This window comes from Vombatus ursinus, unplaced genomic scaffold (genome assembly GCF_900497805.2).
Source record: "Vombatus ursinus unplaced genomic scaffold, bare-nosed wombat genome assembly UNPS02006779.1, whole genome shotgun sequence".
In the NCBI taxonomy this organism is placed as follows: Eukaryota; Metazoa; Chordata; class Mammalia; order Diprotodontia; family Vombatidae; genus Vombatus; species Vombatus ursinus.
This window is the reverse complement of record NW_020946557.1, coordinates 9,579,105-9,593,250: the sequence shown is the minus strand read 5'-3', so window position 1 is coordinate 9,593,250 and position 14,146 is coordinate 9,579,105. Positions and strand designations below refer to the sequence as shown.

Below are 14,146 nucleotides of genomic sequence, written 5' to 3'. Positions count from 1 at the left end.
ATTTATGGGCAGCTAGTTGGTACAGTGGATACAATACCGGGCCTGAAATCAGGAACATCTTCCTGAGTTGCAATCTGGCCTCAGACACTTACTATAGCTGTGTGACCCTAGGCAAGTCACTTAACCTTGTTTGCCTCAGTTTCCTCATCTGTTAAAGGAGCTGGAGAAGGAAATGGCAAACTACTATAGTATCTTTGCCAAGAAAACCCCAAATGGGGTCATGAAGAGCCAGACATAACTGAAACGACTGAACAATAGCAATTTCTCTTTATCCCAGAACATCAGTTCAGTGTCCATAATCTTCCTACATAGAATTCCAGAGAATAGAGAAAGGCAGAATTTGTAGACCTGGTGGGTTTTTTTCCCCCACATACATGGATATGGTTAGAACTTTTGTATTTCAGAGCTGAAAGAAGACCTCGAAGATTATCTAGACCAATCACCCTCATTTTACACATGACAAAGGCTTCCCTTGGTGCCAACTGCAGGAAAGCCAGGGATGAATCTCAGCACTAATATACTAATATAAAAAGAAGAAGGGAAGCCTGCTTGGCTTCTTTCTAATCAAAACCATAGCCATGTAATGAGTCCTGCTCTTAGGGTCCACTAGCCCCTCATAGCTTTAGCACACCCACACACAGAAATGCTCATGTGGCTTAGACCAGTGGGGCACACTTAGTCACCATTATTGGCTCTTTCTCTGACCAAGGAGACTGTCTTTAAGTACTTCCTTACCCTTTCCGTTTGCTTCCATTTTTGTGGTGGGGCAATTGTGTTGTTTGAAAAGAATGTTGCTTTTTAGCTAACTGCTGGATTGTACTGTACCAACGTGTAAAAAATAAGGCTGTAATGATAAACCCAACAATTATAATTATAACAGTATGCATTATAAACTCTGCTCTCCTCAGTGGTGTTGCTGTTAGTTGTTAGAAAGAGGTGTCCTGGAATCATGCTCTTAATTAAGTTTATCTTAAATATCATTAATACATAGATCTCTCAAAAGGAATGGGAAAAAAAAAAACCTGCTTTTCCTTGTGTTTCAAATAAGCCAAGAGAGAGCTATTAGTATGGTACCTGACAAATAAACATTAGTACTGGGAATACAAAAAGAGGCAAAAGATAGCCCCTACCCTCAGGGATCTTACAAACTAATGGGAGAAACAACATGCATACAAATGTACACAAAGCAAACTATATACAAGATAAAGAGGAAATAATTAATAGCATAGGAACTAGAATTAATAATTGGGTAAGGCTTCAGGTAGAAAGTGAAATTTTAATTGGGACTTAAAGGAAGCCAGGGAGGTCTGTAGTCAGAACAGGAGAAGAGGATGGAGAGCCTTCCTTCCAGGCATGGTGGATTGCCAGAGAGAATGCCCAGAGCAAAGACAAGGGAGTATCTTGTTCTTAAGACAGCTAGATAGCCAGTGTCACTGGATCAAAGAGTATGTGTCAGGAAGTAAAAGTGTAAGAAAACTGGAAAGGTAGGAGGAGGCTAGATTATGACGGGCTTTCAGTGCCAAACAGAGCATTTTGTGTTTGCTACTGGAGAAAATAGTTCAGTTATTTCTCAGGCATGTCTGACTCTTCATGACCCCATTTGGAGTTTTCTTGGCAGAAATACTGGAGTGGTTTGCCATTTCCTTCTCCAGCTCATTTTACAGATGAGGAAACTGAGGCAGACAGGGTTAAGTGACTTGCCCAGGGTCATACAGCTAGCAAATGTCTGAGGCCACATTGGAACTCGGGAAGAAGATGAGTCTTCCTGAGTCCAGGCCTGGCACTCCATCCACTGCACCACCTAGCTGCCTTCTGGAGAAAATAGGAAACCACTGTGGACCATGAACCCCAATTTGAAACAGTCTGCTCTAAGAAAGAGACAAATGAAATTGGGGTACATGTGTCCACAGTTTAATTTCTCAAAGTGGGTTGACATGCATTGCATGGAATTTCAGTCTAAAACTGGCTCGGTTTGGGATTTTGGGGTACATCATTATATGCCCTTCAAAGAGTAGTTGTTCCCAAAGGGGTACCAATCAACCATGATTGGTCAACATACTAGGAAATGGGTGGGTTCCTTAGATCACTCAGTCCACAAAGAGAGATATTGCTGGCCATCAAAGGAAATGCCACCCCCATTCTTGGAAGTCTGTCTCCGTCCAAACCTGAGTAGATAAAATCAGTTCAGGCCTGGGTTGGAGTTTGACCAAGATAAGAAGATTCTATGCAATTTTATTATCAGAGATGTCCTTCTGAAGAGCTTTGAAGCAGAAGGCTGGCAGGGAGGAGCTCTAAGTCTCCAGGATACAAGATACCTAGGAAAATCATTTTTAACATCACATAGTAGGCACTTAATAAAATTTTATTGACTGACTAAAGAAATATAATAACAAGATACATGTCCTCACACACACACACACACACACACACACACAAATGGAAATTATATGGAAATTATTATTTTAGAGTTTCTTTTTTGTTTTGGTCTAAACTTACAATTTCATTGATATTAGGAACTCCTTGTGGGGAAACTCCTAATTCAATTTAGAGAACTTAATTGTCTGGGACATTGAGAAGTTGTGACTTGCACAGGATCAGATTGCTAGAATATTAGAAGCAGGATTTGAATCCAGGTCTGCTGAATCTGAAGCTGGCTCTACCCATTATACCTTTTAGCAGAATTAAGTGATTTATAAAAATTGAATATTCAGAATATTGGAGAAGAACCAATGCCCTGAATAATATAAAAATCATTTATGTTGGGCTTTAGTATATGTTTTGTTAGTTACACTTTAATATGAGTATGCCGCATGACAGTGGATAGAGAGCCAGCCTCAAAGCTAGGAAGACTTGGGTTCAGGGCCCACCTGAGGCATGCTTTGTGACCCTGGACAAGTCATTAACATCTCAGGCCTCTGAGCAACTCTCAAAGATACCAATTGGCAGAGAAGGTGCCAGCCTACATTAGAGAACTCTCTATACCAATCACTGTCCTTATCCCCTATGTGGTTCTATATGATTTAGGGTTTCTCTGTACTTCAAGTAAATTTGTAAAATCACACTGAGAAACACAGATTCATAAAGTATCAAAGTTGTGCTGCTTAAGTATCCTGCCTCCTTGCTTAGAACACTTCACCCCTTTACTAAATGTAACATGAGCTTCCAAGCTGAAATTTGTTCCTATAAAACTTCCTGAATTTGATCTAATAGCTTCTCAGCGTTGGGGAAATTTAAGTATTTTGGTTAGAAAGGGTTTCCTGCTGGGCTGCAGTCTGCTTGGTGTAAAAGAAGGGAAAGTAAAAGTAAATAAGAAATAATGAGTATTATCAACAAATGACTTTTTATAATCCCCTTTGCTTAATTATATTGTGACATTTGCCATATGTCAATACAATTTTCAAGTTCACATTTAGATTCTTCTATTGTGTGAGTCAGTCATGATAATAAGAATTGACCCATGTTCCCAGGACCTAATTAAAATTAAGGAGTGAACCTAAAATAAATTAAAATATAATATATAGAATTCTGTCCCTTTTTTCTTCGTTACTTTTTGCTTGACTTATATTTGGATCTTGTTGGGGGGGGCAAAATATTGAATTACTTTCTCCTAGGCAGATAGATATTTGATTTTCTTTACTTTTTGTTTGATTTGCATTTAGATCTGTTTGGAGGATGAGGGGGTGAGGAATTATTGAATTACTTTCTCCTAGGCAGACAGATATTTGTGATTTTAGCCTAATGTAGAAGGAAAGATTATTTGGACGGATGTTTAACAGAAATGAGCAGTAAAGAGATGAGAGCTATGTATATGTAGATAAAAACTAAATAAAGACTAGCTTCACTTATCATTGATACAGGGACAGAAATAACTAGTCTTAAATGACCAGAAATCAATCAACTTTCTTACTCATTCACTGTTATAGGAGACAAACATAGGTAGCAGGTTGTTTGAATGAATGCTTAAAATACAAGTTACAAATAAAGTAAAAACCACATTTCTTGAATAGAATCTTTCTCTAGGAACATAGGATTGAAAGCCAGTAGGAACCTTTGAAGTTATCTCATTCTGTTCCCTAGTTTTAGAGATATGCAAACTGAGGCCCAGTAGAATATGGTAACAAACAGTGAAATGGGAAAAAAGTTAATAGCATCAAAAACAAACCCCCAAACAGGCAGATTTTTAAAAAGTCTAATTATCTTCTAGATAAGTAAATTGATGGTTATTAACTTTTATCTGTTTACACTCATTTTTATATCATGCTGTCTCATTATAAAGCTATTCTTAATAACTTTTCATAAACAATTGTGCTATGTTAATATAATTGTGAACTTTTAATTTTTTGTTATTGTTCAGTTATTTTCAGTTATGTCCCACTCTTCATGATTCCATTTGGGGTTTTCTTGGCAGAGATACTGGAGAGGTTTGCTATTTCCTTCTCCAGCTCATTTTACAAACTAGGAAACTAAATCAGACAGTTAAGTAACTTGCCCAGGGTCACATAGTTAGTAAGTGTATAAGGCTGGGTTTGAACTCAGGAAGATGAGTCTTCCCAGCTCCAGGCCTGGCACTCTATCCACTGTGTCACCTAGCTGCCCAAACATTTTGATAGCTGTATTTTAAAAAGTAAACCTTAAAATAAATGCCCAACACAATTGTTTTATAATCATTCAAAAGGATTATACATAATCCTGTTGAAATTCATTCAGATGTATATATTTAGCCTAGAATTTGGAGATCCATTCTTTATCTGTAGCAGTTAGGCATATAGTTACCCTCAAATTCTCAAAGATTTTGACAATGTCTCTAGATTAGTATAAAACAAAAAGTCACTTGCTTTTTTTTTTTTATATGTCCCTTTAATTCCTGTTTGGGGAGTAAAACATGAGTAACATAAATCATCGGTGTTTTTTATTCCTTAGCTTTTGACTTCAAAAAGCTTTTGCCTCAAATTTTGTATATATTTATACACACATATACATATTTGCACACAAGACTAGGAAGTCATGTGGGTGACATTATCTGGATTATTATGAATAGATTCAATCACCCAGGAACTGAGGTACTACGAGAAGCAGAATGGTTGGTAAGAAGTGGGGGGGAGGGGACCTAATATTGAAAACAAAACAACACAAGAAATTAGTATTTGAGAATGCACATTGATCTGATGAGGACCTTTTCTTGTGGTAATAGAGCTCATGTCAAATTATAGAGCTTTGAAATTTAGCCAACCACAAAGTTCTTTTTCAATCTTGTCTCTAAAGTTCCACTTGATGTTTGGGCCAAAAACAACCTAAATTTAATTAAAATTTTTAAAAACTCTACTTGGTTTTAGACATCACATCATAAGAGAAGAACCACCTGCACCTTCTAAATGAGTTGCTGGCTCACTAACAATGCGGATTAGACAACTGATTTTATTAGCCCCACTGGCTATGTTTTCGCTTTGAGAAAGGAGATTAAGCTCTGTTGTGACTTGTGGATGACAAGTAAAGAAAATGTCATCCTGCATCCTTTACCTGCTAATAATTATGTTAAAGCATATTCAAAATATTTGTGTATTTGCACATTTACAGATAATTGAATAAATTAATTCAACCTCTTTTAGCTTTACTAGAACCTTGAATACTGGAATTAGTGGTTCCTAAAATGCCCTTCCTTCCTTCTCTTTCTTCAGTGGGATTGGTCGAAATTGGCCTTGGGCTTCTGGAGGAAGCAGTATTCTGGCAGAATTTGGAACCTTGCATTTGGAGTTTGTACATTTGAGCCATTTATCTGGGAATCCAGTCTTTGCTGAAAAGGTGAGAATCCCCAGCAAAACCTGTATTTCAAAAGCAACAAACTCGAGAAATAATTTTTTCCTAGAGTTTTGGGCATTGTTATGTATCCTATTCTTAAAAAAATATATATTTAGGTGGTGCCCTATGACGACGGGTTAAAGAAACCAGGGATGTCTAATCTATTCAAGAGAAGGCTGCTGTCATCTCCAGGATCAAATACAAAATCCTCTTTTTAGCATTCAAAGGCCTTCATAAACTATTCCCCAACCCCATTACATTTTCAAGCTTTGTCTTATACCTTACCCCTCCCCCCACCATGTATTCTTTGATCCAGTAACAGTGGCCTCCTGGCTGTTCCATGAAAAAACTACTCCACCTCTCAGCTCTGGGCATTTGTCAGGATTGTAGTCAGGATTCCTTTTGGGTATGGGCTTAGCCTAGGTGGCCACCAAGATCCCTTCTAACTCTGAGATTCTGTGATTCTTTTGATTTCCATAAAGCAGAGGTACATTTTGGGATTAAATAGTAATTACTTAATTAGCATTTACCAACATGATATTTTTGGTTAATCAGCCCTCAATTTCTTGTGAGAAGAAGCCATTTTTCATTTCTTTGGGAAGAACAAGAATTTTCCAAAGATTTTGGACTTCTGCTTCCCTTGAATAACACTGGCAAACCCCTTGGAGCAAGGCTTCTTAACCTGGGATCCACAAAACTCCACCATGGATAGATCTCAGGGGATCCATGAATTTGCATGAGAAAAAAATTACATCTCTTAATTTTCTAACATTTGGCTTCCTTTGTAATCTTGTCTTTTATTCAGTCAAAAACATTATTCTGGGAAGAGTTCTATAGGTTTCAGCAGACTGTGAAAGGGTTTATGACACAAGAAAAGATTAAGACCCCTTCCTTAGAGTAAGAAGAGTTAAGCGAAGTAGGAAATGAGAGCATCCATAGACTTAGAGGTTTAACAGATAACCCCTTCCTGGTTTGCCAATAAAACCTTGACCAGAGTTATCCTGCTGATTAACTATAATTTGGGGAGGCAGCATGGCATAGTAAACCGAGCACCCTGAGTCCAAATCCTACAAGTTCATGGTCATTAACAACTTGAGTGTACAGAGTGGCATCTGAGTTGGACTTGAAGGAAGCCAGAGAGTCTTTAAAAGGAAGAGGTGAGGAAGGATGATATCCCAGGCCTGGAGGACAATTTGTGCAAAACACAGGTAGGAGATGGTGTTGAGTTTGAGGAATAGTAAGTAAGTCATTTTGTCTGGGCTGTAGAGTGAGTAACAGGGCAAGTAATAAAAAATAAGGCTAGAAAAAATGGGTTGGAACTAGATAGCAAAGGATTTCAAATGCCAGAGTAAGGATTTTCATTTTATCCTAGAGGGAGTAAACAACTACTAGAGATTTTAGAGAAGGAGAGAGAGGGAGTTAGAATTGTGTACTAGGAAAATTATTTTGACAGCTTTATGGAAGATGGATTGGAAAGGACAAAGACTGGCAGCATGAAGACCAATCTGGAGGTTATTTTAGTAGGCCAGGTGATGATTTGATGAGGACCTGAATAAGAGTAATGGTCATGTGAGTAGAAAGAAGAGGTTGAAAGGAAGAGATGTTGTAAAGGTACTTTCAAAGAGTCTTTACAATTGATTGAATGTGGGGGGATGAGGGAGAAGGAAGAGTTGCAGATGGCCCTAAATTTGCAAACCTGGGCCACTGAAAGTACAGTGTTAGCCTCAAGAAATGGGGAATTTTTGGATGGCTGTGTGGGAAGGAAAGAGAGGGATAAAGATAGAAATCTATATGATTTTTTTAAAAAGATATCTATAAAAACATTATAAAATCAATAGGGAAGTTTGGAAGAAGAATGAGTTTGGAGTTGGGAAAGTTATGTTCTGTTTTGAACATATTGAGCATGAGATGAGACGTCTAGATAGAGATGTCTACCAGGCATTTGCTGTAGGACTAGATTTCAGTTAGGACTTCTTGTTCCTAGAATCAAGATTAGTGATTCCTAGATAGTGAAATCCTAGGAAGAATACTATTCCAAGAATCAGGTCCTAGTCTTGGATATGCCACTAATTACCTATGTGGCCCTAGGCAAATCACTTAGCTTTTCTACTACAATTTCCGCATTTGTTAAATGGGGTTATTAAAAATTTCCCATATACATCATAAGATTATTATGAGGATCCAGAGGTGGGAGCAGGGTGTATGTGGAAAAGAGAAGAACATAAAAGCCATTTGAAAAGTAATGATGTAGTATAGAAAAATAATTATAAACTACTTTTACATGACTTTCGAAGAGTTTTTCTCACAAAAGTTCTTTGTGGTATGTGTATTTGTATCCCCATTTAATTTTATCATCAAGGGAACTGAGGCTCAGAGAAGTTAAAAAACATATCTGTGGGAATGGATGGACGGATGGATGGATGGATAGATAGATAGTATTCCTTCAAGAAGGTTACATTGCAATATGAAAAGATATATAAAAAGGAGAACTAGAAAATGGAAGGAGTGAAAAGAAGGAATGGTGGGGAGACTTCAGTAATGGGAAATAACATTGTAGTCCATTTCCCTGGCATCATTATTATCATAATTATGATAACTAGCATTTATATAGCTCTTTAAGGTTTCTAAAGTGCTTTACATATACTATCTCAATCCTCACAACAACCCTTTGAGATAATTGCTACCATTATTTCCATTTTACAGATAAGGAAACTGAGGCTGAGAGGTTAACTGACTTGCTCAGGGTCACACAATTATTAAGTGTCTGAGTCAGGATTTGAACTCAGGTCTTCCTGACTCCAAGTGCAACAGGTCTGTGGCACCTACCTACCTCTAACTGAGTCAGCAATGTTGCCTCTAGATAGACAAAAGGCTTACCTATCAAAGCCATTGGAAGCCAAGAATGGAGGCCTAGTTTCTGGTAAGGGGAAGATGGAGATTAAGGCCTTGTTGGGGAGATTCAAGAAGTCACATAGCTATTAAGTGTCAAAATCAGAATTTGAACTCAGGTTTTCCAAATCTAGGCCCAGATTCTGACAATTATGACATCTGTAAATTTTGCCATTTGTGCAGCAAAATGGCCTTACATTTTCTGTTTTCTCTGACAAGAATTACCTTTGGACTGGAAAGGACAGAACAAAAATGGCCAAAAGGAAGCTGATACCTTATTTAAATAAAGAGGTAGTAAGAAACTCTTCTTGAATTCGGGTCACCTGACCCACATGACCTACATCCTTGGTTCCTAAAAGACTGGTTAGATGTGATTTCTGAGCCACTAGTCAATGATATCAGAAAGACTTTCTAGACTCAGTGGGAAAGATATTGTAGCAGTAACCTCCAGTAGAATGTAAATTTTTTTAAAATAATGACTCTTTTTTTTCTTTATATCCCTAGCCTCTAGCACAGTGCCTGGCACTGTTTTGAACTGAGAAAAGGGCAAATATCTCAATTTTCAGGTGGCAGATTTTCAGATGACAGAAAGCTGGGAGCATGGGGGTGGTTAAAATATACTGGGCAACAAATTCAAGATTGGGAAAGATTTTGAGAACCTAGTACATTGGGCTGAATCTAGTAAGGGAAGGGGAAGGAGGGAATGAAATATGCATTTATACAACACCTATTATGTGCCAGGCATTGCACCAAGTGCTTTTATAAATATTTATCTTATTTGATCCTCACAACAAGCCTGTAAGGTAAGTACTGTCATTATCCTTACTTTACAGTTGAGGGAACTGATGCCAAACAGAGGTTAAATGACTTGCCCAGGGTCACACAGTCAATTAAGTGTTTGAGACCAAATTTGAACTTCTTCCTGGTTCCAAATCATGCACCACCAATTGCATCCAATAACAAAATAATATTTAATAGGGATAAAAATCTTTCATTCGAGTTTTTAAAAATTTGACTTTATGAGCACAAAACGAGGGAACCATAGTTAAACAAACATTAGGAAATGATATGAGAGTTTTAGTGGATATAGAATGAATCAGCACACACACTTTTTCATTGTATACAGATCCATTTATTCATCAAGCACTTATTGAGCACCTTCTGTTTACTAGTTTCTGAATATATGAATACAAAAATAAAACAGTCCCTGCTCTTAAGGGGTGTATGTTGTTTTAGGAGAAAATAACATGTACACAGATAAATTAATACAAACTGTGCAAAGTAATTTCATAAGGGAAACTAGCTTTTGTATACAGTACAGTTTATTATAAACTGACACTGTTGTTTTCATAGAATACAGATGAGTCTGTCCCAAAACAATTCACTCTATGAAAGGACTTTGTATTAAGATGGCATATGATGGAAAATCTAGCCTTTTGTTAACCTTGAGGTTTAAATTTCATGTTTGACTTATGTGGAGATTCTAAGTCAACATTAAACGATGTGACAGTCATTGTCATTGCTAATAAATAAACTGATTGTTTCAGCCCAATTACTTATTAGTATCTCCTTTTTTAAAAAAGTAGCAAAATTAACAGTCTTCTTTGCAATGTAAATAAGAACCATGCAAACAAAATTGACAATTAACTTTCTTTTAGAACAATGTTGTCATTAAGACATTTGAATTGATAGGTCTTTTATTTTTTGTATTAAGAATGAACCAGGGGCTTAATCCTTGATATTTCATTCTATACTACTTAAATGAGTTTTTTCCTAAAAAATGCAAACATTCAATTTATTTTTAGATAAAAATATGAGTTGTGTACTAGTTTCATTTTGTAATTTATGCTATATAGAGGAAAGAGCACTAGATAGTAAGTCAGAATAGGCTCAACCCTACTCCTTATTAGCCCAATGATTTGGGCCAAGTCATTTTACGTCTTGAAGCCTTAGTTTCCTTATAGGTAAAATAAAGTTGGGCTAACTTTATTAGTTAACTAAACTAATCTCTTCCAGCTCTGAAGATCAGGCATTCTAAAATTTCAATGTTTTGTTTTAGGTGTTTGGAATTCGAAATGTTCTGAACACACTGGATAAACCACAAGGCCTTTATCCCAACTATCTAAATCCCAATAGTGGACAGTGGGGTCAACGTAAGTCAAGAACATGTATTTTTGTAATTATTTTTATCTCCCCCATAACTAACCTGGGTAGGTCTAGAAACTGTGGGTGATTAAAAAAAAAAAAAACCTGTTAATGGTTAAAATGTTCAGAGGAATATGGAGAAGCCACAGATTTGGATGTTTATGAACCTTGTAGTCTAAATGGGATTTTTGAAATTCATATTACCTTATGAAAAAGGAAAAGCCAGGCTATAAAAAATTGCCCACTTTCTGAATTTTTAATGTTTAATGATTAATGGTAAATGTTGTTATGCAAATTTCAGGTTTCAGAAAAGGAGAGGTCATTCAGAAGAGAGTGATTTTTCTCTTCCCTTTATATTATTAACTTGCTTTGAGCTCCTTTCCCTCCCCCTCATTAAAAAAAAAATTCAGATCACCTAAACCTTGGTAGGTTGGATTTTTCCATGAACAAAATGAAGTAAAGGATTAATGGGCTTCATGCTTAATTTTTAAGAAGTTTGTGAAGGAGGTTGTCTTTTGCAGTATTCCTTAGTTTGTTAAATATTTATGGTGTCTCCTTGATTTGTCTTCTTATAATGAGTTTGATTTCTTTTTCTTTTCTATTCTTTTTTTTTTTTTTAGCATTTTCTTCCTTTTCTTTTATTATTATTCTGAGATACCACTCTGTGCTAGTCACTAATATTCTAGATTCATTTGTTGGCTTTGATGCCCAAAATAAGAGGCTCTATGCCTTTTGACAGAATAATCATCACTCTCTTGTTTGACATAATGAATACTCTTCATTGGGGAATTTGTCATAGAAAAAGAAAAATATTTGAAAATGGAATGCATAGCCCCTTTCTCATTTTCTTCTATGTATGTCTTCTATCTTACTACATTTATTTGCTCAAATTTTTAAAAACATGGAAACAGACTATTCTGTCATCAATAACTAAAAAGAAATACATGGTATTCATGATGAGTTATATTAACAATATTAACTTCAGAGCAATGTATTTCTGCTAACTTAAATTGGTAATTAAGTAAGTAAATTAATTAGACTATGTTTTAAAAGATGCCCAAAATTTTTTTTTAAAGAATAAACATTTGGTAAATATGTTTAGGACTACAAAAAGTCTACACAAATCAAATGAAGTCGATAAGAATTAAAAAGATGAAAATATTACATTGTCTCTTTTTAAAAAAATCAATTTCAATTGCAGTCTTTTCTCTGTTTAAGGTATTAGGAACCCATCCTCAAATACTCACCCCATGCTTAAGAGTAATTTTATGGAGCCTGATCCTATCAGGAAAGAATAAATTACTCTATTCTGCGAAGGACATTAACTTTCATGCTCTTAGAGTACCAATATAGTGAATTTGGGCATGAAAATTGATGTTCCTTCTAGAAACAGGCAATCCTTTCTCACTGATAGGATCAGTGAGTTATCTCCTAGGTCCACTAATATGTTTACACAGAAACATTGTCTACAAAAACAATCACCCAAATGCAGAGTGGAGGAAGATTCCTAGGTTTATTGAATTACCAAAAAAACAGCCTCTTACTTTTTCCTGTTTCTATCATTGTGATTAATTCTCTCCAGATATAAGGATGTTCATGGTTGAAGAAGATGGAAAAGTCAACCATGGTGATTTCCAAAATGATTTAAGGAATTTCTCTCATCAAATCATATAGCCATTCCTTTTTTGTTTTAATCCCCAAGTGATGGGATGTGCACTTTCAATATATCGATTGGTTGATTAGTTTGGCTGAACATTTATTTCTTTGCTTCCTCTTTTTTGTTTTTGTTTATAAGGAATAGCTCTCTGGGAGGGGGCATAAAGGGGAAATGTAGGGAATATTAAAACAAAAGTTTTAATAAAAATCAATGACAATATGCAGAGGAGAATATAAGGAAAGGTTACAAGGTAACACAGACAGCCAAGACATAATTGAGACTATTGTGTTGAGTGATACATTTTTTTAAAATGGCACATGGTAGAGATTAGGTTTGATATACAATCCTTTTTCTGTTCTTTGTATATTGAGGTGTTTGTTAGGTGTTTATGTTTGTTGTGTGTGTGTAAGTAATACTTACTATTACTATAAGTAATGCTCAGACTAGGTTGTAGTAGTCTCAGGAACATCACTCCAAGAGTGAAAAAAGTCAAGCTTCTGACTTGCTAGTTTTTAATTACCATGGCTATACTTAGGAAGTGCAGAGCTGGACCATTGTCGTTGTTCCAGTAAATTCATTTAGTCCTTATTGTTTTGACAGTAACTGGATGGTGATTTGCTTTAGCATGCATCAATTGGATTTGTCTCTTAAAATAATGTTTATAATAACAGGACTTATTATTGATGAGATTGTGGTTAGGCTGTTTAGTTTGCAAATGTCAGGGATTTCTATGGTGATTAATTTAGTAAACTTTAAAGGTCAGTTCAAGCTATTATTCAGAAAGAACCTTCTAGTATTGAAAACAGACTTCTAAACATTTAATACTGTTTTGGATTCTCAGTCAGCAAAACTATCTTTTGACTAAGTGAAAATATAAGTCCTACCTAGAAATTGTATTTTCATTTTCGTAGGTATGGTCCTTACTTGAAGCTGATTATAAGTTTTCATAACTTGGGTAATGGTAGCATATAAAAGAAAAAAATATCAGTAACTACACTTTAATATTCATTTACTGGTTTCATGAAACCAGCTCTTCCATACAGGCAAGAAGCAGAGCATTTCACAGGAAAGATTTAATAAAATGTTTTAATATTTCAAACTTAAGTTACTCTTAGCTTACCTATGAATTGTAAGAGTGATTCTTTAAGTGCATAATTTTTATAGTGGGGGAACAGACAAAATTGAAAGTAAAAGCATGAATTTCAAGTCAAAAACCAAAACATTTGGTTTTATAAATAGTAAAAGTCTACCCCAATACGTAACCTGGGGCTCAATCTTCATATATTAATTGTGTTTTCTGTGATACCATGCAGAAGTTCCTGAACTGAATATATGCGATGTTGTTGTTGCTTTGTCTTTTCAGTTATGTCTGATTCTTCATGACCCCATTGGGTTTTCTTGGCAAAGACACTGGAGTGGATTGTGATTTCCTTCAGCTCATTTTACAAAGGAGAAAACTGAGGCAAACAGGGCTAAGTGACTTGCTCAGGGTCATGTAACTAGTAAATGTCTGAGGCTGGATTTAAACTCTGGTCTTCCTGCCCAGTTCTCTATCCACTGTGCCACTTAGCTATGGAAATAGAATCAATAATAATCCAATAATCCTTCTCTTCATGCCAAGCCCTCATTCATTCATGTAGGAGGAATCCATTAAAATAT

At 35.9% G+C, this 14,146-nt stretch overlaps 1 protein-coding gene across 1 annotated transcript in view; it reads left to right on the top strand.

Moving 5' to 3' along the window:
• MAN1A1 (mannosidase alpha class 1A member 1) overlaps positions 1-14,146 on the top strand; it is a 173,689-nt gene that overhangs the window by 133,996 nt on the left and 25,547 nt on the right. The window contains exons 7-8 of the mRNA XM_027848653.1: positions 5,676-5,799; positions 10,745-10,838. Of these exons, the coding sequence (XP_027704454.1) occupies positions 5,676-5,799; positions 10,745-10,838 (218 nt within the window). The remainder of the gene's footprint in view (positions 1-5,675; positions 5,800-10,744; positions 10,839-14,146) is intronic.